The 22,345-nt window shown below is 50.4% G+C and overlaps 1 protein-coding gene across 1 annotated transcript; it reads left to right on the forward strand.

The window, feature by feature from the left end:
- Positions 1 to 1,776: 1,776 nt before the first annotated feature.
- On the forward strand, positions 1,777 to 21,119 carry LOC122372492 (nephrin-like). The gene is made up of 19 exons (XM_043349710.1): positions 1,777 to 1,911; positions 3,573 to 3,752; positions 9,150 to 9,311; positions 9,539 to 9,718; positions 9,986 to 10,276; positions 10,613 to 10,749; positions 11,824 to 11,992; positions 12,660 to 12,950; positions 13,157 to 13,340; positions 14,545 to 14,672; positions 14,988 to 15,251; positions 15,579 to 15,860; positions 16,225 to 16,403; positions 16,615 to 16,842; positions 17,150 to 17,339; positions 17,975 to 18,145; positions 18,649 to 18,770; positions 19,135 to 19,297; positions 19,584 to 21,119. The coding sequence occupies exons 2-19, from the start codon at positions 3,611 to 3,613 to the stop codon at positions 19,910 to 19,912; spliced, it is 3,612 nt and encodes a 1,203-aa protein (XP_043205645.1). The 5' UTR covers positions 1,777 to 1,911; positions 3,573 to 3,610; the 3' UTR covers positions 19,913 to 21,119.
- Positions 21,120 to 22,345: the final 1,226 nt, after the last annotated feature.

The following is a 22,345-nucleotide window of genomic DNA, read 5'->3' on the forward strand; positions in this document are numbered from 1 at the left end:
AGCCACCGCACTGCCGGTCATTGTGTCCGGCCCTGCAGCGGCTGAGACACACCCGCGACAGCCCGTGTCAGCCCGTGTCGGTTTGTGTCGATCTGTCTGTAAGACGCGGTCCGTGACCGTCTATGTGCACCAGAGCGTACCAGAAAGGTCGCCTAAGGCCGCTGGTGCACTGCGTGCTGTCGGACATTGTTCAAAGCTGATATAAAGTGCTCAGCGGTAGTATAGCTTACACGACCTAGATAATTCTCGTAGTTGCCATGTCGTCATGCACATTTTTTATTACTTTCATTATTCTCTAATTAGAACCGTGTATTGACTAGACATTTGAGTTTCAATTTATCAGTAGCGTGCGATGACGATATGATGCAAATATATTTGTCGAAAACTCTTAATTGGGAACGGAAGCTGCGGACCGCAATAGTTGAAATCTGATGGACAAACGACGTCTTTCGCGTGTTCTCTTCAAGTTGTTTTCCTTAGCCACTGTTTTTTTCCCAGTCGATTTTCATTAGTTCGGATCATTCGAACACTGTTATAAAATTTGCACTTAACCCTCGCCCGTATTGGTGTTTTCCCAGCCGCGAACGTATAAGGGGGGGGGGGGTCCGTTGGACCCCCCCTTGCCGTTTCGCCCCTGATCGAGCTAGAGCTTCGCGGAAAAAAACGAGCGTGTTGCCCGTGACGAGAGGAAGCCGATGATACCTAATTTTAAGGTCCTAGGTCATTGATTGACCTTGCAGGTCAGGTCAATGACCCAAAAGTCGGGAAAATCGGGACCTGCTATAACGTCGTAAAGTGTGTCTGCTATGGGGTTTTTCGGGGCGCTGATCACGAATATCATGTAAGTTTTGATCACAGATGATGTCTTTATGCATTTAGTCCAGGTCGGGTCAGGTCAGGTCAGGTCAACCAGTAGGGGTCCTGCCGGGTATTCCTAGTAGGTGTCAACCGCCTCTGACAGCTTCGTAACATGTTACGAAGGCACCAAAACTACTTCGTAAATGTTCATATGGTTGCTAAATTCGAATTCAGCTCCAAAAACTGGCCTAGGAACATGTAAAACTCGAAAAAGTGAACCGAGGTCACCAAAGGTCAATGACCTGACCTGACCTTCAGGTGACCTTGATACCCACCCTAATGCATGGGGGCAACATCATATCACATGTTTGAACGCTTGAAACCACGAAAAGACTGCAAACGCGCGGCTAATGCGAGCCGACATACGCAGAATCGCGATTCCGGCCAAACATGGTCTCGAAAAGTAGGTCACAGGTCAAAGGTCATTGGGGTCAGGGTCATGAAATTTTCAGGGTAGGTGTAAAATTGATTAACGCGAGGGTACTGAAAGTTTCGTCGCGATCGGCCGCTTTTTACGCGAGTTATTCGCGAAAAACCATGGGGGGTCCGTTCGACCCCCCCCCCCCTCCCTATACGGGCGAGGGTTAAGTGCAGTTTTTATGGCCTAACTAGCAAATCTTGCATTTTACCATTTGATGTTCGGCACGCGTATGATGTCGTTGCTATTATAACTTCTTCTTTTTTATTTCTGAAACAATGTTTCGCAACGCTTGTCGGCGCTCTGAATCGACGCATCTAAACAGTGAGACGCTGTCAAACCGAACCGAACTGCTAAGCCAACTAAGGTGGATCTATATCAATATGATAGGCTGCCGAAATCTTAAAATCACCTATTGACTTTGTGCTGTTGCCTGCTTTACTTGTTGCCATTATATTTGTGGGTTTATTCGTCAGCTTTCTTTCTCTCTGTGTTTGCAGTTTGTTGTCAGCAGCAGCGGTTCCGTGTCCGTCCGTCCAACGTGAGCGTGGTGGAAGGAGACAGCGCCATCTTACGGTGTGAAGTGCAACACCAAGTCGGACAACTCCAGTGGGCCAAGGATGGATTCGCTCTCGGTAAGTCCAGTATCATCTATCTATCTGCATTATACCCACGTTCATGCATGCCAGTTGCAAGACAACTATGTAGATGTAGCTGCCTGTTGGTATTTTAGGACTGCGAAGGTCGACTATATCCCTCGTCGTAACTACGAATATCAACTATGACTTCCCAGAGCTGCAACAGCCCCTGTGGTAGCCCACGTGGAGGGGTCGGTGAGCCGAGACAGCCCACCCTTCCGGGGACAGCCCACGCTTCCTTGTTCACCCTTCCTTCCGGCGGTGTCGGCGGCGGAGAGCGTCGGAGACGACGTACCGCTCTGGAGCGACGGCCAGATCCGCCCTCTCCAAAAGTTGTGACGAGTGACGAGCTCGCACGAGTCAAAGGTCGTGGTTCAGGCGACGCGGTCGAGTCGCCACGCAGCTTCCGGTATTTGTTTCTGCAGGAAGAAGCTCAGCTGCAGAAAGCGATGATGACAATGCACGGAAACCGGTCCTTGCTAGCAGTGGCCTCTACGTCAATTTTTAGAAGTGGAGAGCTGTTGGTTGAGGTGTGACATCCTGATGTTTCCCATAGGCTGTGATGCGCCGGTCCCTCGCATGCGCAACGCATTTCTTCTTATCGCTGAACGTCTCACTGCTCACGCCCTAACTGTGGTCCCATTATTGTGGCCAAGCTTCTGTGCAGTTAATTACCTATCTCAGCTCGATATAACTGGACCGGGCTGTGCCGTCGTATCTGTTCCCGTACTGGCCGTCTGCGGTATCTTGGCAGCAAGCCGAATGCCACGGCTACCTCCAACATACACCTGCTCCTTCTGCACATTACGCAGGCGTATGACGTCGGCTCTTGCGGCGGAGGCGGGCCGGGGTCCTCGGCCCAGGTCGCGGTCCTGTGTGCCCGTCCGATCGATGCGCGTCGTTTGGAGTGCGGCCTCGATGGCGATACGGGCCCGCCGCTGCCGGTGGGTGGCAGCCGCCATCAGCCTATCAGTGATACATGGGCCCATATAGGCTAAATTATGGCCGCTGAAACCTCTCCAGGAGGCACGATTTTTTAGCATTCACGGCGGCGACTCTCTCGAGGCCGCTGTGTTTGGGTGAGCTGAGGACTCTGTTTTGGGAAGGACGCGAACGCAGCGCGCCACGACCGTGCCACCCGACTGTCATCAGTTACGGTGGCAGGATGCAACGAGCGCTGCATACCGCCGTAAATCTGCCAGAATGTGATGCAATGAGGGAAATCGCCAATAGTGCCGGGGCTGCATTCGTCCAATATTGAAAAGCATGATAGGATCAGTGGGTTCATTCCCCAACGTGCCTGTTTCTGGGTGTTATATATATTGTCCGTCGCGGTGCTATGAATAATGTCATATCTGAGGGATTAGCTTTAGTTACATGTATCAAATCGCCAGCCGTTCCGTCAATCATCTAGTTTAATGTCGAATCGTCTCATTTTATCGGTTGCTAAGCAACATCTATTTCTGTGACTGTTGATTCTTACCTATTTAGTTTGTCTTTGGTGTTTCCCAGAAGCGATAGAAGTCATTCAAGTTTCAAGGACTTTCCAACTGCATTTGGTTGGAAGTGTACTTACTGTGAGACGAAAACAACAGCTCTAGCTATAATGTAGCGACGAAAACTCGACTGGAACTTATCCATTTCAATACTTTTTACAGGTTACTCTCGGTCACTTCCCGGCTACGACCGGTACCGAATGCTGGGTGACCCGGGGTCAGGAGTGCATGACCTGGAGGTCACCAACGTGACCCTGGAGGACGACGGTCGGTTCCAGTGTCAGGTGTCACCGAACCGGGGACAAGACGCCATCCGAGCCGACGCCATACTCACCGTGCTAGGTAAGATTGTCCATTTACTCTCGCCATATTGGGTTCCTTCTCAGAAAGTAGTCGCGCCATCCATGTTTTATTCATCGTACCGTCATGCCCTATGATGTTTATTGATTTTATGAGTTGTGTTTCATCCGAGACTCCTTCCTTCGCCGCAGCTCCACCTCTCCCGTCAGCCCTCTGCCGCTCTCCCCTCCCTCTCTCGACCACCTCCGCGCCGCCATCACTCGCCGTCAGTTATATCTGGTAAGAGCAGCGCGCCGGGCCGGACGTTTCTATTTATGCACCAGGAAAATATATCACCGAATGCGGAACGAGCCACCCGAATAGTGGACGACACCGGAGTCTGATAGATCGCATCGTGAATCTTCCATGAAGCCATCAGCAGCCGCTTACATAAAGGCTGACATGTGTCCAGTGGGAATTGGATTCGCCAATTATTCGCCCGTTGGCCATTTGTACCCTTCAGCCAGGCTGCATGTTGTGCATGGACGCTGGCTCTCGAAAATAGTCGGACTGATACTCGGATTTGGGGTCTTTTATGGTGATTCGATGACTGTTGGATGGTTCAACACGATCTGCTGATGAGCTAACGGGAAAAGAAAGCAGTACAAGATTGTTTGCCATCTGTGTGAGGCTAGTGCAGGATTGGAATGACAATCAAATCGTAAAAGGGAACCTATATTCTTAGAATGCTTAGCTTTTATACAACCACTTACGAATAGTTCAGTCATAGGCGGCGGAACGGGGAGGGCACCGGGGCACCGTGCCCCCCTTTGATTTTGGCATTTTAAAATTAGCCCTATGGGCGTTGCATAGAAAGAATGGGACCAAAAGTCGGTAGTGCCCCCCCCCCCTTTAATTGAAGGTGTTCCGCCGCTACTGAGTTCAGTTGTTTGTTTTCACTGGTAAGACAATCTTCTACCTGTCACTTCCACGACCTTATTTGCTCATTATTTTATCTAAATATGAATAGGTTTGCTATATTGCATTTGCTTTATTACATTTGCTTTATTTTTACCGTTTGCTTACAAACGGTATAAACATAAGTCGGCATTTTCCATGTCACATTCGTTTAGATCTAAGATGGCGTTCATTGCGTTTCTTCTTTCGATGCAATTGTATTTCGGCAAAACCATCCGCAAAACCATTATAAGCGTTCAACATAACTAACGGAACCGTCTTCAGTAATGTAACGAAAACGGTATCAACGATAACAGGGGCAGCCTATTATGGCATTGCAGTATACGCGGGAACGGGATGATGCAGATTTACCCAACGTCAGGGATGTACGGTTCGATGTTCTGAGAACTTTAATCTTTGACGTGCCGCCTACCTGACACCTAATCTCTCGTCACAAATTACGAGGGTCTAAGTGCTTTCAAGTCCGCCCCAAGTTTGTCGGAGGCATAACTTGTCGTGCACCGGACTTTACCAGGAACGCCCCAGCTGGTAGATCTGAGTACGTTTTACCAGCAGCGTACAGCTAAGTAGGTATAGGCTAGAGTTCTGCACGGCTGCAATTTTCCACAGCCTAGCCGCCCCGCAGCCGTGGCTCCACAGCCACAGCCGCCCACAGCCGTGGCAAACTGTGGGCAGCCAGCCGTCAGCCGGCCGTGGATACTTTCAATGAAATGCAACCAAATAGTATATAATAAGTTGTTTTTTAGTTGAAACATATAGCCAAAAGCACATTGCAATGGGCTATAGATTCTCAAGCTCATGAAGCATCATAGGTTAAGTGGTTGTGTATCTGGCTTTAGGCCGAAGGCCTGAAGCCTGATGCGCAACGCATGCCTCCACAAGCCCTTGCAAGGGGTTAAGAAAGATGGATAGGTAGGTACCTACATCATCAGAAAACACAAACAACGAACCAGAATAGAAGCACTAGCAGTGTAGACATCTAATGCCAAATCCTGAAGCATGGTTGTGGGACAGAACAACAGACCCTGATGCTTTTCATTATCAATGTTAGGCGTGGAAAATGAAACTGAAGTTGATGGACTGTCAAAAAGTGATTGTCTAGTCAAACCTCTTGCTTCTTTCTTACCTTGCATATTTTCTGGGGTGTGATATGCCAGGCTTGAAGCAGCCTTCTGAGCAAGTCTCAAACTATTTTGATATGCAAGGCATCAAAACACTAGTGAGCATCCAAGAAAGAAAAACATTCATCTATTTTGATTTTTCCAAATAATGATCTTCGCTCAAATCCCCAAGGACGTGCAAGCCACATTTGCCTCTTTCAATCAAAAATTTTACTTGAGTTTTAATGACGTCAATAGCAAAGAAGTGGCAATAAATTGTTTTGTGTCACCATTAACAGCCATGAAAACTATAAATAATAAACAATAATGCTCTACAGTTTAAAAATTGCTCTCAAACAAAGATTAGGTATCAAATTTTAACATTTTCAGAAGAAGACGTCATTTTATTAGTAAAGTCAACAGCTCGCGTAAGAAATGTTGTGTTCAGGGTTTTCACCGTCATGTGAATTACGTGTTCAGGGTTTTCACCATCATGTGAATTAACCGTAAGTAAGGTTCATGCTCACTTATAATCTAATTCCATTGGCTTCGTTGATCAGCATTTTCTGTTAGCGGTCACTCACACACCAGTTAGAACATAAAGCGCCAGTTTTATATTATGTAATTGGACTTGCCGAAAATCCAGAAATACATCTAAGAGTGTTATTTTAGATAATATTTTAGGAAGCCTTTACCTGCCTTTACCTAGGCGTGATTTCTTTTTCTATTACCTGAAAGAATTATTGAACGCTCGTCTTCAATAGCTGTAAGGTGCTCTCCTAACTAATGACCAGGTGAGATTGATTTGAGAGGGATGTGACAATGCAACATGTTGCTTTTTCTGAAACTGTCAAGCTCTTGATGATGCGCGCCCTAACTCTTCAACAACAACAACAACAAGCTCTTGATGATGAAGGAACAATTGGTACCTATAATCAGTATTCTGTACCAGAGTGCAAACTCCCCTACAGCAAATGGTAAAACCATTACAGGTTTTCAAAGGCTTCACCACTTTCAATGTTGCTGGGCATCCTTTGCATGATTTTTACAGGCTAGACTGCTTATCAGAATGTAAGATTAAGGATTTAAAATTTCATATTTGAGTACTTAAGATTGAGCTTGAAATCTCACAGCCGTGGCCACAGCCGTAGCCGTGTTCTTGGAGATATTTGCAGCCGCCCCGGCCCACAGCCGTGGGGCTGCAGCCAGCCGCGGCTGCAGCCGGCCGGTGCAGACCTCTAGTATAGGCCATAATATTCCCACAAATGATAATCCTTGAATCACTTGGTCATGTTAGAGATAACCAAATTTGTCAGCATTTTGAAGCATTGTGAAACGCATAGCAAATATTCGAGAAGTTAGTTAATTTTCCCTGGTTGGTGTTCGTTATCACTATCTAGTATCTATACATTCATGATTCAGCCGCATTTGCCAGTTTTCTGACAATGTAAATTAAGTAAGCTTTAGTCCCATCTGCGTCAGACAACGTGCCACGTGCATGAGGCAGACACGTGCCACGTTTGCTCCGGCCTCCGGCACGTGCCGTGGCATTGGACACAGCTGCACACAGGGCAGAGGTCGGCTAAACTCAGATAGATCGCTGCAGGTAAACCGAGCTGCATCATTGCTCAAACGCCTGTTACAAGGCCATGAAATTAGATCACGACGGTGAACCTTTCGGCGCAACGTACAAATTGGTAAAAGGGCTTTCAGGTTAGCACGGCCCATGGGAGACGGACGTCTCTGAAATCAAGATGTACTTGCATCATTTATTCCAACGTGAATGTTTGCTTATTTCCATACATCGATAGAATTCGAGGTGCCCAGGTGTGGATGTCCACTGTCCAGTGACCATGAGCAGTGAGCACCTGACATGTCGCAGCTTTTACTTGTGTTGCATTGTAATGTCCTGGCTTAACCCGCGCACCGACGGGGGGGGGGCGGATATCCGCCCCCCTCCCCTGAGGTTTTTCGCGAATAGCCATGGTGTGCAAGTTTGAAGCTCCTATCTTTTAAGGTCAGGTCACCAGGTCACTTTGAATGACCCAACCTCAAGTCACTTTTTTGCAACTTTGTCACCGTGCCAGAGCTACAGTAGATGTCGGAGGCCTTTGAAAGTCGCAGGATATTATTAGGTCATTAGTAGCTACAATTTGTATATCTCGGAATTTTGATATCGGTGACCTAAGGTCAGGTCAATTTCGCGACCTCCCCATTATAAGTCAATGGGGGAAAAATCAACTCCCTGTTTTTACCACTTAAACGGGTCGGAATGGCCCCATATACCATACATGACTTCATATACGATCAACCTTCACTACCTTGAGGTCTGTTTTGCTGTTGGGCAGCTGTGAGGTCATGTGACGTCATCAAAGGTCACCAAATGTTTTTGGCCAATAACTCCGTACAGGAACAAGATACAGACGCGTGGATGGTCTCATTGTGTTCAGCTAGTCAAGACGCATCGAATGATATACATGATGACCTCGAGGTCACGTGACCTGAGGTCAACCTTTGACCTTGACCTTTCGAGGTCAACGTATATATCATTCGATGCGGATTGACGAGAGGATCACGATGATGCCCTTAGTTTTTTCCTATCTTGACTAATTCGAAAGTTATTCGAGAAAAACTCTCCATATCTAGCGCCGCCATTTTGACTTTTTCGACCCCTGTGACGTCATCTTTGACCTGACCTGAAAATGACCTCAGTAAAAATTGTAGATCTTGGCCGTGCGTATCCGATGCCGTTTACCGCTTGTCGCTATCTTGCTTCGTTCTCGAGATCTCAGGGGGGGGCGGTCATCCGCCCCCCCCCCCCGTCGGTGCGAAGTTGGCGCAGACCCCCGTCGGTGCGCGGGTTAATCATTTATGCTTTCTTCTTGGATACTAAAGACGCATGGGGTTGATGCTATTCTGGACATATTCGTTTTGAAAAATTGTAGGTACACCATGCACGGCATGCATCGACCTTTTCCTCAGTAGCTAAGCTATGTGTACCTACTAAAGTACTTCATTTAACTAAATTAACCAAGTTAAGACAGTCTTTTTTTACCAGTAGGGTCATAGAAGCTTGGAACGGTTTACCTCCTAGAGTTATCAATAGTTCCTCCTTAAGTAATTTTAAAAATGAGTTAGACTTGTATCATAAACAGCGTGGGCTAGTGTTCGATGAAATGGTGTAATTGTACCGTGTTTTACATACAGTGTTTGTTCATCTACCTGTAACCTCGTTGGGCCCAAGTGGCCTGCTGTTACATGGAATACATGTTATGTTATGTTATGTTAACAGTCATTTCATAATGAGGCCCATCTGTAGGCATTGCTGCCTGATCACAAAATTGAATGACTCGAATTGCCCGACCTGGTGCTCGTATTCCAGTGAAGCCGAGGGCGGTACGGGTCAGCTCTTCTGCTCGGTCGCCGAGGCCGGGTCAGTACGAGACACGGGTCGGCGGTGAGGTGACCTTGACCTGTGACGTCATCGGAGCTCGGCCGGCTGCCCAGGTGCGCTGGGAGAGAGACGGTGTCCCCATCCAGCCAGGTGAGCAGTGACGAGCAGTTCTTTGTCATCCTCCAAGTCCCACTTAGCTTATAAGCTGCCGGGTAACGGAGCCTTGATCAGTTTTGCGCAAGGGACAGATAACTCAATGGTCATGGGTATAACTTAATTGATTGTGTGCCCACATTTAGGTGCAACGTAAATGTCATACTAGGAGGGTGTGGACTTTGGAATGAAGGTGACCTCGCCCTGTCTCCTTTCATTCCCAGCGCGAAGGGACTCGTTCTCCGGCTGGGGTCACCCGGGCCGTAACGACACGACCTCTGTGGTGACCCTGCGACCCACGGCAGCCGACGACGGAGCCGGCATCTCCTGTGTGGCCCAGCACCCGGCCATAGCGCCGGAAGATCAACAGTACTTCAACTCGACAATCATCTTATCTGTCCTACGTACGTATTAGACATTGAAAACATACATACATGTTTGCTAAACTGGTCTGGGTGCAACATTCTCCTTGATTTCAGTCAATCAGTTGTTTGGTGCTCCGTCTATCGCATTCGCCACTGTCGAGACTGCGATTCTCTTCAACGCAGCCTCAGTTAGACCATTCTGTCACGTTTGGTTCTTGACTTCGTGTATTCCCGTTGTCATGTCCGGCTATCACCATCAGTCATCACTGTATCACATACTCTACGTCGGCGGTGTGCCGTTTTCAGATGCTCCGGGCGCACCTACCATCACCGACCATACTGAGGGCGAGTGGGTCTCTGTCGGCGAGCAGAAGACCCTGACGTGCGTCTCGGAGGGCGGTAACCCTCCGGCTGACCTCGTGTGGTTCCGTAACGGTCAGCCGGTGACCTATCAGTACCGGGCACAGGCCGGCCGCGCCATGGCCCAGCTGGTGCTCACCGTCGAACGCGACGATCACGGCGCAGAGTTCCGCTGCGAGGCTTCCTCCAAGATGCACCCGGCGCCGATGGTCACACACGCCCAGCTCAACGTGCAGTGTGAGTGAGACAATGTCGGCTTGTGATACGTCTTATCGTTATAGCAGTGGTGTTTGTTGAAATTTTCGAAAACTATGCGGTTGTATGATCACACGAAGGAACGAGATGTGCTTATGCGTTGCATTTTTACTTGCATGCAATTTGACATCTGAAACCGATATCATAGATGCATTTTGAGGCTTATTTTTGTTAGGGATATAAGGACAACTTGCATTGCATGAACGAGGAGTATTTCAAACGTTCCTTGTCTTTTGAAAGATGCAAACGCACACTGGCTGTGGGTGTTCTGTTTGTGTTGTGCGCGTTGACTGACCGTCTGTTCCTCGTTCATTTCAGTCGGCCCAGAGCGAGTCACCGTGTCCGGAACGCAGGAGGCCAGAGGCGGAGATACAGTGCACATGTCCTGTATCACATCCAGCAGTAACCCGCCCGCCAACATTACCTGGGTCATCAACGGCAGGACCATGATGAACGTAAGTTCTTACGTGATGCAATCACCAGCAGCCTATAACTCGCTTACCTACATATACCTACTTGTTGAATGAACGACAACCTTGCCCATATCCATGATAAGCTCAAGATAAGAATGTCTCCTTGAGCTGACTAACGCGGTGTAGATAGTCTGGTCCGAAGTTTGAGACGCCTTGGCGGCGGACGCTTGTTATTTATCCCTTGTAAATGATTTGGCCGCAGTCAGTAGCAGCTCATCCCGCGTCGCGTGCAGGATGAAGTGCATGCTTTTATATACTAGTGGTAAAAGCACGCTGGGTATCAGACCAGTATGAAAAAAAACTGCGTTACTGGCCACATTAAGTCGGTAAGTAGGGCAGGTCACATCAGATTGCGTATAAGACTTGATAAATGTTTGACATGGCCTGGCTCTAAATTCCCCTGTCAACTCTATAGTAGATTGCATAATCAGCGAACTTCTCATCTAAGAAAATACTCGCTTAAAATCCCCTGGCTTCAGTTAAAAGGCTGTCCTTATCCACATCTAAGCATAACAGAACATCTCATCTCTCGACTTGTCATTTAAATATTGCGGCTCGGGCCATCCGACTCACGGCACTGGTGTGTAATCGACCCCTAGCCGTGGTATCACTACACGGCAGTCATGCATAATGCCTAAATCGAGCCGTATAACACGACTTACCACTCCGCCGAGATTCCCACATTATTTATTGGGCACCAGACGGTCGGCGGTAGTCGGGTTGTGCCTCCCTCGGCTGCACTTACCCAAATACTGCTCTGATCTGGCGTCCTGAGCAGCGGCGCGGTGGCTGCAGGAACCGGTCCGTGTCACTCCGAGATGGAGGGGCAGACCGACACATGAGACGGATATGCCGTAAGGCATGCATCTTGAGCTGAGTTATGACCGGGACATAGTGGAGTCCTGTAACTTTTACGTGCTTGTAACATCATTAGAATTAGATCAGCCTACTTAGCCACGCTTTACCAATTACCATATTTTCCCTAAGAACAATTAATATATAGTATCACTTGCGTTTCCGCATTGTGACCATGTTTCTGTGTGTGCCTGTCCTCAGACGAGTCAGTCTCACGCGCCGAGTCCGGCCGGCAGCGGCTGGGTCACCCGCTCCAACATGTCCACCATGGTGCCGCCCGGCCTTCAGGAGGACATGCTCGTCTCCTGCCATGCTCTGAACCCTCGACTGGGCGTCACCAAACAGGGCGCTCAGAAAGTCACCGTGCTGCGTAAGTTGGGGAGTAACTACCCCACTGGCACGCTTCAGTGACCTTTCTCCCTGCAGCCGCCTCTTTGGTCCCTTGGTCTGATCTACAATTTTAGTTCGCCCCTATGGCCCTCTTTATTTTCCCGACTGTCCTTCCCATTTGGTCCGCAATATTTTCCCGTCTTACTGATCGTCCATCCCCGGTCTACCTCACTTGCCGGCTGCCGTCCTGGCCTACCTGACTGTCCACTGTCCACTGCCCACTCCATCTTATCCGTTCCTGATCCGTTCCTACGTGCGGCCTTCCTGGGCCCTGGCCCGCCCGCTCTGGCCCGCCCACCCTGGCACGCAGCCCGAATTCTGCCGTTGGTCGCTGCGGCCAGCCTGTTCCGCAGCTTACCACGTTAATGATTGTAATTTCCGCGAAGGGCTGCGTTAATGTCGCCATCTAATGTATATGGAAGCTGCGTATGAATATCTGAGAAGGTGTTGATTTGCTAAAGGGAGTGGAGATGCTCAATGATGCTCGGTGCTGTTCTGCTATTGACGGCGTTGAACAGTAGTGCATTGAGCATTCACTGACACATTTGAGCTAATGATTTAGTAATTAAGTTCCGTGTTTAATCGTCTGCTAAGCTCCCGAAGCAGCACAACACACTATCACAATAGCTTTCATACATTTGTTTCAGATCCTCCGGAGCCGCCGACGATCCTGGGCTACGAGTCGGGCTCCCACCTGCGGGCCGGAGAGCGGGTGTCTCTCTCGTGCGTCTCGCAGGGCGGCAACCCGCCGGCCACGCTCACCTGGTACCGGGGCGACACGGAGCTGGCCTCAAGCACAGAGGTGCGCGACAGCGTGGCCAGGAGCGTGGTCACGTTCCAGGTGGACCACGCTGACAACGGACGCGTCTACACCTGCCATAGCACCAACTCGGCAATAACTGGCGTGCAGTCAGCCAGCGTCACCTTGAGTGTCTTTTGTGAGTACTGCCAATGGAAAACTATCAGCCTGGGTGACTTTTGAAATGGTTTGCGTAATTATGGTAATTATGGTAATAAATCGTGCTCATGTATGAAAATGAAGTGTCGTTGACAAATACCCTGGTGATACGTTACCAATTTCATCGTCAGTTTAGGCAAGATTTGTTTGATTCTGAAGTTAATTAATCTGTTTTTCCTTTCCCAGTCCCTCCGTCGAGCCTGAAGCTGGAGGTGCGTCCGGACGTGTTGCGGGCGGGCAGTCAGGCTCTGCTGACCTGCGAGTCGAGACCGTCGTACCCGGCGGCTGAGCTGACCTGGTGGCGAGACAACGTCCAGGTCACCGACGGGGTTACCGCCCTGGAGACATTCAAAGCCGGCAGCATGGGCGGGTGAGGATGTCATCTCCTTCCAATTTGCTCATTCACGTTGACAACTCGGGCTGAAACTGTTGTATTCAGGGATGCGGAGCCGTGGAAATTTCAGACGGCTCCGGCTCCGGCTGCGGCTCCGGAGAAAAAAATCGGCTCCGGCTCCGGCTCCGGCTCCGGGTGAAATGTTATGGCGGCTCCGGCTCCGGCTCCGGCTCCGAGTAAAATGGTCCGGCTCCGGCGGCTCCGGCTCCGACTCAGTACATCTCCTATGCAATCAATTAAATACGGGTGGAAGAAAAATTGGATTGGTACACGTAGCTTCTGTATTTGCATAACAACTAACAACTAAGGCTATTTTTCTCAACAGCACATGCAATCAGCGAACAGGGTATATAAGCACGTGGCGAAATGTTATGACTATACGGCCGCGTTACTCTATGCCATGACCGGCTCACCGCGTCCCCGCGCAAACGCACCTCGGAGAGAACTGGCAGAACAAAGGACTAGAAAGCATTGGAAAGGACATTGGAAACGCAGTCGCCACGAATCGGAGTTCACTGAACCATCTAAGCTGACACCCATCTCGGCTGCATTGGGGGTGGGGGGGGGGGGGTGGGGGGGGAAGAGACGGTGCTGGGAGTCGCAGTCCACTGCACTGGCTTCAAAACAATGGCCGTCACCTGATGACCGGTCCTCATGTTCTGGGGATGCAGTAGACGTGGGGGGGGGGGGGGGGGAGCAGACAGGAAGTTGATTGCGTACTGTGGGATGCTGGGGATATTCGGCTTTTTTCATTCACTTGATGGCCCATGACGTACTTACCATATGTTTTACTGCCTTATACTGTCAAACCGAACTACATAGGTCAATTATTTTTTTCCTCTTCAAAAAATAAAAAGGAGCCGGAGTCGCCCCCTTTTTTGGCGGCTCCGGCTCCGGCTCCGGCTCCAGGCTATATTGTTTCACGGCTCCGGCTCCGGCTCCGGCTCCGGGCAAAATATGCCGGCTCCGGCGGCTCCGGCTCCGACTCCGGCTCCGGCTCCGCATCCCTGGTTGTATTGTGTTTATATTCCGTTACAGTCGAAATATGTATTGCATGGTAGTACGTACCGTTGCGCCCGAAATTCTGTTTTTTTTTTTCTCGGGAGGAGTACGATGTTGTGCTGTGTCTGATCCCGTCCTGTCTGGGTCTGATTCCACCATGTCTGTCTGCCGCCGACAGGACGTCGAGTCGAGTGCAGCTCCGGAGGAACCTGACCACCTCTGACGACGGAACCGTCTACCAGTGTCGCTCAGAGACCCGGGATGTGGCAGGCGACGTGCGGGACCAGGTCACGCTCAGCGTTCACTGTGAGTCCGCGCACCTCGCAATACCTAATTGAGAAATATAAACGTTATCAGCTACCAGAATGCTACCTCTTTTCTCATCGTTACTCGACATCTTTAGCCGATTTCTAAAATAAATAATAAAATTAGGAAGGCTGGAAATCTTTTACGGATAAGATTGCTGTGAATGCTGCATTTTTCTCTTAGTAGTTTTTCCTTTCTGGGCTCACACTTATCGGAAATGTGCTCCTTAACAAAAAGGTCATGCTTCAATTGTCACTTCAAAACTGACGTATTATAAAACAATTAAAAGACAATGCTATTTGTATACCATTCCAGATCCACCAACATTCCCGAAGCGGATTTACACCGAGGATATCGAGGAAGGAGAGTCGCGCCGGATCAACATCACGGCCCGAGGCAACCCCAGTGACATCTCGTACCACTGGTACCGCGTGTCGACCATAGATGGCACTAGAGTGATGGGTCACGGACCCGTGCTAAACGTGGTGCGTGTGGCACGGGAGGACGCGGGACTGTACTACCTAGAGGCCATCAACAGCGAAGGCAACTCGAGCGTCAGTGTCAGCATCAACGTGCAGTGTGAGTGCCGCCGCTGCCTGCGCGATGGTGGTCTGGAGGTCACGTGATGAGGACAGGGACATTATTTCGTTTTAATTAAGATCGTTTGGGTGTAAGGCTTAGCGTTGTCGTCCGTCGACGATGTTTAACTGGGGCCAAAATACATTTTCTGTAAAGTAAAACGTACTGTGAGCTTGAACCATTCTTGTAATGGCCTCATTCAGTGCTGTTTCCCATGTGGCTCAGCATATGCCGGCTTTCTTAGGCATTATCCGCACTCTGTGAACCGGTACCCCGTACATCCGTTCTCTGAAACGCTGACTGACCCCTCGACGCTCCCGTCCCCAGACAAGCCGGAGCTGATCGCTGTCTCGGAGAGCGCCGTGGTATCACCCGGAGTGGACGGCGTGTTATCCTGCTCCGCCAGTGCCAACCCCAGCCCGCCAGACCTCATCACCTGGCATAGGGAGGGATTCGACTTCAGCTCGCCTCGGGTCAACATCCACAGCCGCAACGGCACCTCCTACCTCACCCTGTACAACGTCACCAAGGAGGACAGCGGGCAGTTCGAGTGTCGTGCCGCTAACGAGTTGGGACAGACGGAGGCGAGAACGGCACTCCTGGTCAGACGTGAGTTGGCAGCTCGGGACGCGGAGCCGTTTTGCTGGGATGATTATATAAGGTGGAACTGAATGACTTTTTAACAAGTGCAGTACCCCTTTGCCATTGCATTCTAATCTCAAAAGCTTATATGGTCTCCGCTAAAAGCTTGTTTATTGTGTCGCCAAGCTAATTGATGTAGAGTTCGTGATTGATGTTGAGTTCGAAGGCCTTTGAAGTCCGCCGTCTGATCCTGTTAAACGTTAAAGGCTCGGTTCAGTGACGGATCAGACTGGCCGCTGGCAGGCCAGATTTGCCCGTGCGGACTATTCAGTGGCAGATTTGATTGCCTGACCGGACTGTGGCGATCTGACGGTGTGTCGACTTTCCACAGACGCCGTGGAGCTGGAAGGAGCCGGGCGGGTCGGTCGGGCGGCTGCTCAGCTGGGGGACACGGCACAGGTCCCGTGTCGCGCACGAGGTGTGCCGAATGTTACCTTCGAGTGGAGTACCAACGGAACAGCTATCCTGACGGCAGAGACGGGCAAAAAGTACCAGCAGAAGGACACTCAGGTACGTACATACTTAAAGCAAAGAAAGAACAGCGTTAGCTGAACTGCGGAAGATGCCTACATAAGTAATGGTAAAGAAAGACGTGACACTTGCAAAAGCAGAAGCGACACAATGTCATAAAGCAACCATTTTAGTGCTTCCCTGGTGGAAAGTACTGCTTTCACCAGGGAGTAGTGAAAGTACTGCTTTACTGGAACCCTTTCTTTTTCAGATTGACTTGGTAACTTGGCAGTCGGTGCTCCGCATCAAGGACGTCCAGCCCTCGGACTACGCCACATACGAGTGTGTCGCCCTCAACGAGCTGGGCTCCCAGCGTCAGCAGATAGAGCTGGGCCGTCCCAGTGCACCGGACCCTCCGCTGGGTCTGAAGGTGGTCAACGTGTCACACGACTCGGCCACCGTGGCCTGGGAAGCCGGCTTTGATGGTGGACAGGAACAGGTCAGCATCACACATTTTGTTGTAACTACAGCATTTGGAGCTGACAATGAATATTTGCTCCTTTGCAACCGATAACATATTTCCAGGTTCGGTGGAGAACACATTCAGTGATAGTTTGATAACAATGTGATAACTCCATCGAAACTATCCGCACTTGACAAGCAAATGTGTCTTCGAAAAATGCGCACTTGTCGCCCAAAGACGTCCCCTGCTCCTGTTTTAGATGTATGCTTACCAGCGCAGCTGGCTGACGGGGGCTACAGACAGCGTTCCATGTCTGAACGAATCATGGCTGTGTCTGTTGCAGAGGTACAAACTGCGGTACCGGCAGTCTCCGGGTACCGAGTACCACTACGACCCAGTACCACCGTCCTCCGGTACTCAGTTTACCGTCACCGGCCTCCGAGCGAGCACGCGGTACACCTTCTCCGTCATGGCCTACAACACTCTCGGCAGCAGCGCTTACTCACAGGAGGTCACGGCAAAGAAAACAGCGAGTGAGTAACTGAAATGCTTAACTCGGCATTAGCTATTGATTGACTTTAAACGCTGAATGCGTTTCAAATCGAATACAACGTCTGGCAAACAGAAGTTGTTGATGTAAAAACTTTCCATTTGCCTCGGTCAAAATTGTTTGCTCTTGAATTATGGAGGACGCACTCATGTAATGCATTTGTTCAAACTGAATCATTCACCGTGTTCAACTATTTCCTGAGCAAACACCGAGAGGTTGAAAAGCACCTCTAGTTAATCAATAAGTACACACAACCTTCCTTCGGCATAAACACCCCCGCACTTGCACATAATGTGGTCTTCACCTTGAATCGCTATTTTGCGGACCATTTCATGTATGATGCGTCGTCAGCCTAATTATACTTTTCGCCGATATTGGTTCACTCGGTCTCGATTCCTTGGGATATACAATTTTGTGCTTGCTAACATGGGACACGCTCTGCTTCTGGTGTCTGACTTTGTTCTTCATGCTTTGTTGTAAGCGGATCTTTTTCCTTGGTGACGGCTGCTCTCCTCTTCTCTCGGGCCTTTCTTGCGCTCTCGGTCTTACTCTAGTGAAACTATGCTTCCCTGCTTCTAACGTCTGCCGGGTGGTGGTGTGTGCCGGCGGGGCCAGCAGGTCCGCCGCCCGTCAGCTACGTCACTGACCGCGACGAGCCGGGCGAACCGGCCGCCTTCCCGCGGGTGGCCGTCATCTCCGTCACCGCCGTCGGCGCCCTCCTGCTCATCCTCAACGTCATCTTCATCGGCTGCTACCGCCGGCGCCGGCACCTCAAGAAGCAGAAGGCCGGTGAGTGGCCGCATGTCTGTGCGTTTGTGTGTGTGACCTTGCCGGTGACCGGTCGCAGGCGACGCCGATCAATCCCAGCCGGCCGTGTTTGACGAGGCCCGGCTGCCCTGGATCGTCATCATCGCCGTCTCCTCTGTCGGAGCACTGCTTCTCGTCGTCAACGTCACGCTCGTCGTCTTCTTTATTCGACGACGTATGCGCAGGGCGAGGCAACCAAAGATGTTGGAATCTGCATGTGAGTTTGTTTTTGTCTGATAGCGACCGCGGCTGCCCATTTGCTTTGTTATTTGTTTATGGCAAAGCTCTTATTAAGTTGCTTCTGTTTACGCATTGTCCAACTTAGTTTTTGTGAGGAAACTTGACTCTATCTTCCCTTCAGAATGTTTGTGACGTCTGGAGTTAGTTGCCAAGTCTTCTACGTCGTAGCCGCTCTCTATGTGGTTTTTATGGTATCCCGCTGAGTGAAGTGTACCCTGTCTGAGCGGGTCATTTGTTGTCTCCAGCAGCCAGCGAGGCGAGCACCAAATCGGAGACACTCCACATGTACGGCAACGAGACGGTCAGCTCGGTCTCTGTCAAAAGTGGCGGCAGCTACAGCCGGGAAGACAGTGTCGCCGACTTCGAGGTAATTCCGTCTACGGGCGATAAATCTCGTTCATCTTACGCTCAATGCGGTATCGGCCAATCGTTGAAACTTTCGAAGAACTGGATACTTCCTGGTTTCTAAGTTTATGGCTTTCCTGACTTATCGTGGTGTTTAATTTATTATTTTTTAATTTTAAATTGTGACTTTCTATACGCATACAATGAACGTCCTGATTGTAGCTAAATATGATGCGTGAACGACGCGATATCAAACATAAGGCCACGTGACCGCCTACCCCCCCTTTATAGATATTATATGGGGACCGTGTGAAAATCACGACCCAATGGCGTATACGCCCCAAAGGACACTATCCGCCTCTGACCTGTGGCTTACCCTTCCACAGGATGACATGAGTCGGCGTCGGTACGATACGTTCCTGAGCGACTCGCCTCTGGAGCCTCCGGTGGAGTACGGTGGTCGTCCCAGCTCTCCGGACCGGGCCGACTATGAGCCGCCCGAGCAGTACGCCGACGCGCTGCGACGCAACTCGTACGCCTGCACAATGGGTGAGTGGTTAGCGAGAGGGGATGGGCCTATATGTTGGGATTGGGGCAACTTGAGCCGTGCAGTTTGAAGTGCGATGGCATAGAGCTACTGGCACGTCTCTGACAATATGATTATCAACGGTCTTTCGCAGAAATGATTGTGGTAAAATTAAACATATCAAATTTACGAAATTACGGGTCACTACAGTTGTCTCACTTCGCGTCTTCTAACTGCTTTCCATGAGTTGTACCAGCTCAGGGACTACGCTCAGCGTAAGAACTTTATGGACATGTCGTTCGGTTTCAGGTGCTGGCGTCGAGCCGATGAGCAGCAAGCTGAACACGACGTACGTGACGCAGCCGCCGCGAGCTCCGCACTTCCGTCCATCTGCTGTAGACGCACCCACACCGGACCTGCTGCACTCGAGCGGGCCCGGCTCAGGCTACTTTCCCCCGGAGCCGCCGGCCGGCCCCGGCCGCCACTACTCGACGCTGCCGCACCAGCGGAGGGCAGCCGCCGCCACCGCCGCGGCGCCCCTGTCCAGTTTCAGCCGGCAGTGCTCCAGGCTGGCCAGCCCGCCGCCGACAGCCATCACGGAGACACCGCCCCTCGAGCAGCGGGGACACCTGGTGTAGCGAACCCCTGGGACTGGGACTGTAGTGAACCCGTCCCTGGGGCAACGACAACTCCTTGTGTGGCGGACCTCTGGAACAGCGGGACTCTGGCGTAGCGCATCCTATCCTGATTCCATCTTGCGTTTTGTCTTATCAACATGTATGCTGTCACGTTCATTTACCCAAGCTGATCCATCTTTTCAAAGTTCATGTTGAGTCCTCGTTCAGTGAATTTTACGTCGGTCTTCCATAGTCCCTGACCTTTGAACTATCATCTCAGCTCTTCCCATCCCGTTCTTCCCGTCGTCTCGCCACCCATCTGAGCGAGTGACTCGGCTGTGATATCGCGGACCATGCCTGCCCAGTGACCGTCTGTCAGCTTTGGGTGTCATAGACGCCGCCACGCAGTGACAGCAGTGACCCGAAATGGCAGTGGCAGACTGGCAAAGCACCGTGAATTGCGCTGGCGACCGTCCCAGAGCGTCAGTTTCAACTTACCTACTGATGCGGCGACGGTAGGACTCATCTCAGCAGAAGTGGGAATTCGTGCCGCGTTGGTAGTCGATGTCAAGCGTGAGCGTCTAATGACATGCGAGGACAGTGTGTTGTGCAAAGTGACAGTGGACAGTGCACAGGTGCATACATTTGAAATGAACAGTGCGGAACGGTATATCGTTACGCTGTTCTGTGAGTTCGTTTGTGATCATCAAACGCAATGTCATGACGAGTGCTCTGAGCATGAACTGTATGAAGTAACGAATGCTGACAAATCTGGTTTTAAATGTGCATGCGGGGTCTGTGAAGCTCATGACGTTTCGAATAGTGTGAATGCGTATGTATACCTGAGAAAATGCATGTGTTTGTAGAATGAACGCACATCATTATACGCCTCGACATCAACCAGTTCTTTCTCGAAAGGACACCTATGTTTGTTATGCCCAATGTCCGCCCTTCCTTCTGTGCACGGGGGGCGTGAGGGGAAACGGACCATCTAAACCCAGCGGTCGTGGCCTGCGCTCCTCTATCGTGTGCATTCGCATCGTTTCATCATCATTGCTCTAGTCATGCGACGAGGTGTGTTCAACGACGGATCTGTGTTCCGTAAACCGTGTGATCAAAGGCGCGGTGGGCTCACCGCACTTCCACTTAGTGGTGCGTTTGTCAGTAATGTGCATGCTCCTCTTTGTAACTGCAACATGTTTGTACAGAAAATACAGATACGGATGTTTTCCTGTCTCATAAAATATGCCTACGGAGGGGCGTTCTTCCGTGCACCCTGCACTGGGATATCGCGCTCTTTCTGCTGCCTTGTGAATACCCAAAACGCGGTGAAGTATAGCAGCATTGAGCATCCTGCCGATAAATGTTGAATTGGGACCTTTTTGACTCGGATTAGGACTAGAGTGTTGTACGATTGTAGAAAATTACGTGTATTGTACCGTATGAGATAATATGATGCGATAACGGGGTAGGTTTAGGTAATGGGGCGATTGCATGTTCAAAATCTTGAAGCCACAACATGTTTGACATCGTTCCAAAATTACCAGAGGCAAATGTTTTTGTGATCGAGGTCCCACAAACATGACACAAATAGAATGATAGCGAAATGAACCTCGTCGCCTGAAAGCTGCCCTGCTGATTTTGCCGTCGATTTTTTACTACCCGATTTTCTCGTAAACAAGCTGAAGACGCCTTGCTCCTTCATCACCTAATCCCCCTCCACTGCTCATCCGCTGCCAGAACTTCGAGAAGGACCAGTGCGAACGCGACGCGGACTCATTTAATTATAGACGGTCCATCGCCGGCGCGCGAGGCGATTTCGAAGTTAGCGGCCCTTGTTTTGGACCAGTGGCGCACGGGCACGGAACGGTGCGAACGGCGTCTGGAGACAACTGTCAATTGGCGAAACTAGCAACTGTCAACAGGCTTGTTTGAACAGCAGCGCGTTGTAGAAACGAGACAACACCGCTGGGTGTCAACAGAAGGGCGGAAAAACAGGTGCAGTGCCTAGTTAGAAGTTGTGTTTTTGATTAAAGTTGGCCCCTAAATTAAACGACGCCCTGAAATGGGTCGCATTTCGACGTGCGTCGCCGATCCTGTAGGCATGACACTTGCGTGATGAAGATGGAAATAAAAATGGGATTATTACATTTGATTTTGGACATTTTTTGTCAATGCATGGATTTTCTGTCCTATAACAAATAACATCCGCGGCGTTCTGCCCCCATCGAGCTCTGTCCCCACTCCGTCTTCCGTTTGTTTGCTGCAGAGGCGCTCGGTAATTCCTCTAACGGTGCTCTGCGCCATGCCGGTATTGCGGCCCATCGATGTATCGCCCGGGCCGCGTGTACCGGGCGGTAATCCGTTTACCACAGCTCCGACCGACGTCGATACCGGCGCGCTCGTCGCTCACCGGCGCCGAGACAGTGGGCACGTGGCGCACGGCGGGGAACA

This window comes from Amphibalanus amphitrite, unplaced genomic scaffold, assembly GCF_019059575.1.
Source record: "Amphibalanus amphitrite isolate SeventyFive unplaced genomic scaffold, NRLGWU_Aamphi_draft 001365F_arrow, whole genome shotgun sequence".
NCBI classification, from domain to species: domain Eukaryota; kingdom Metazoa; phylum Arthropoda; class Thecostraca; order Balanomorpha; family Balanidae; genus Amphibalanus; species Amphibalanus amphitrite.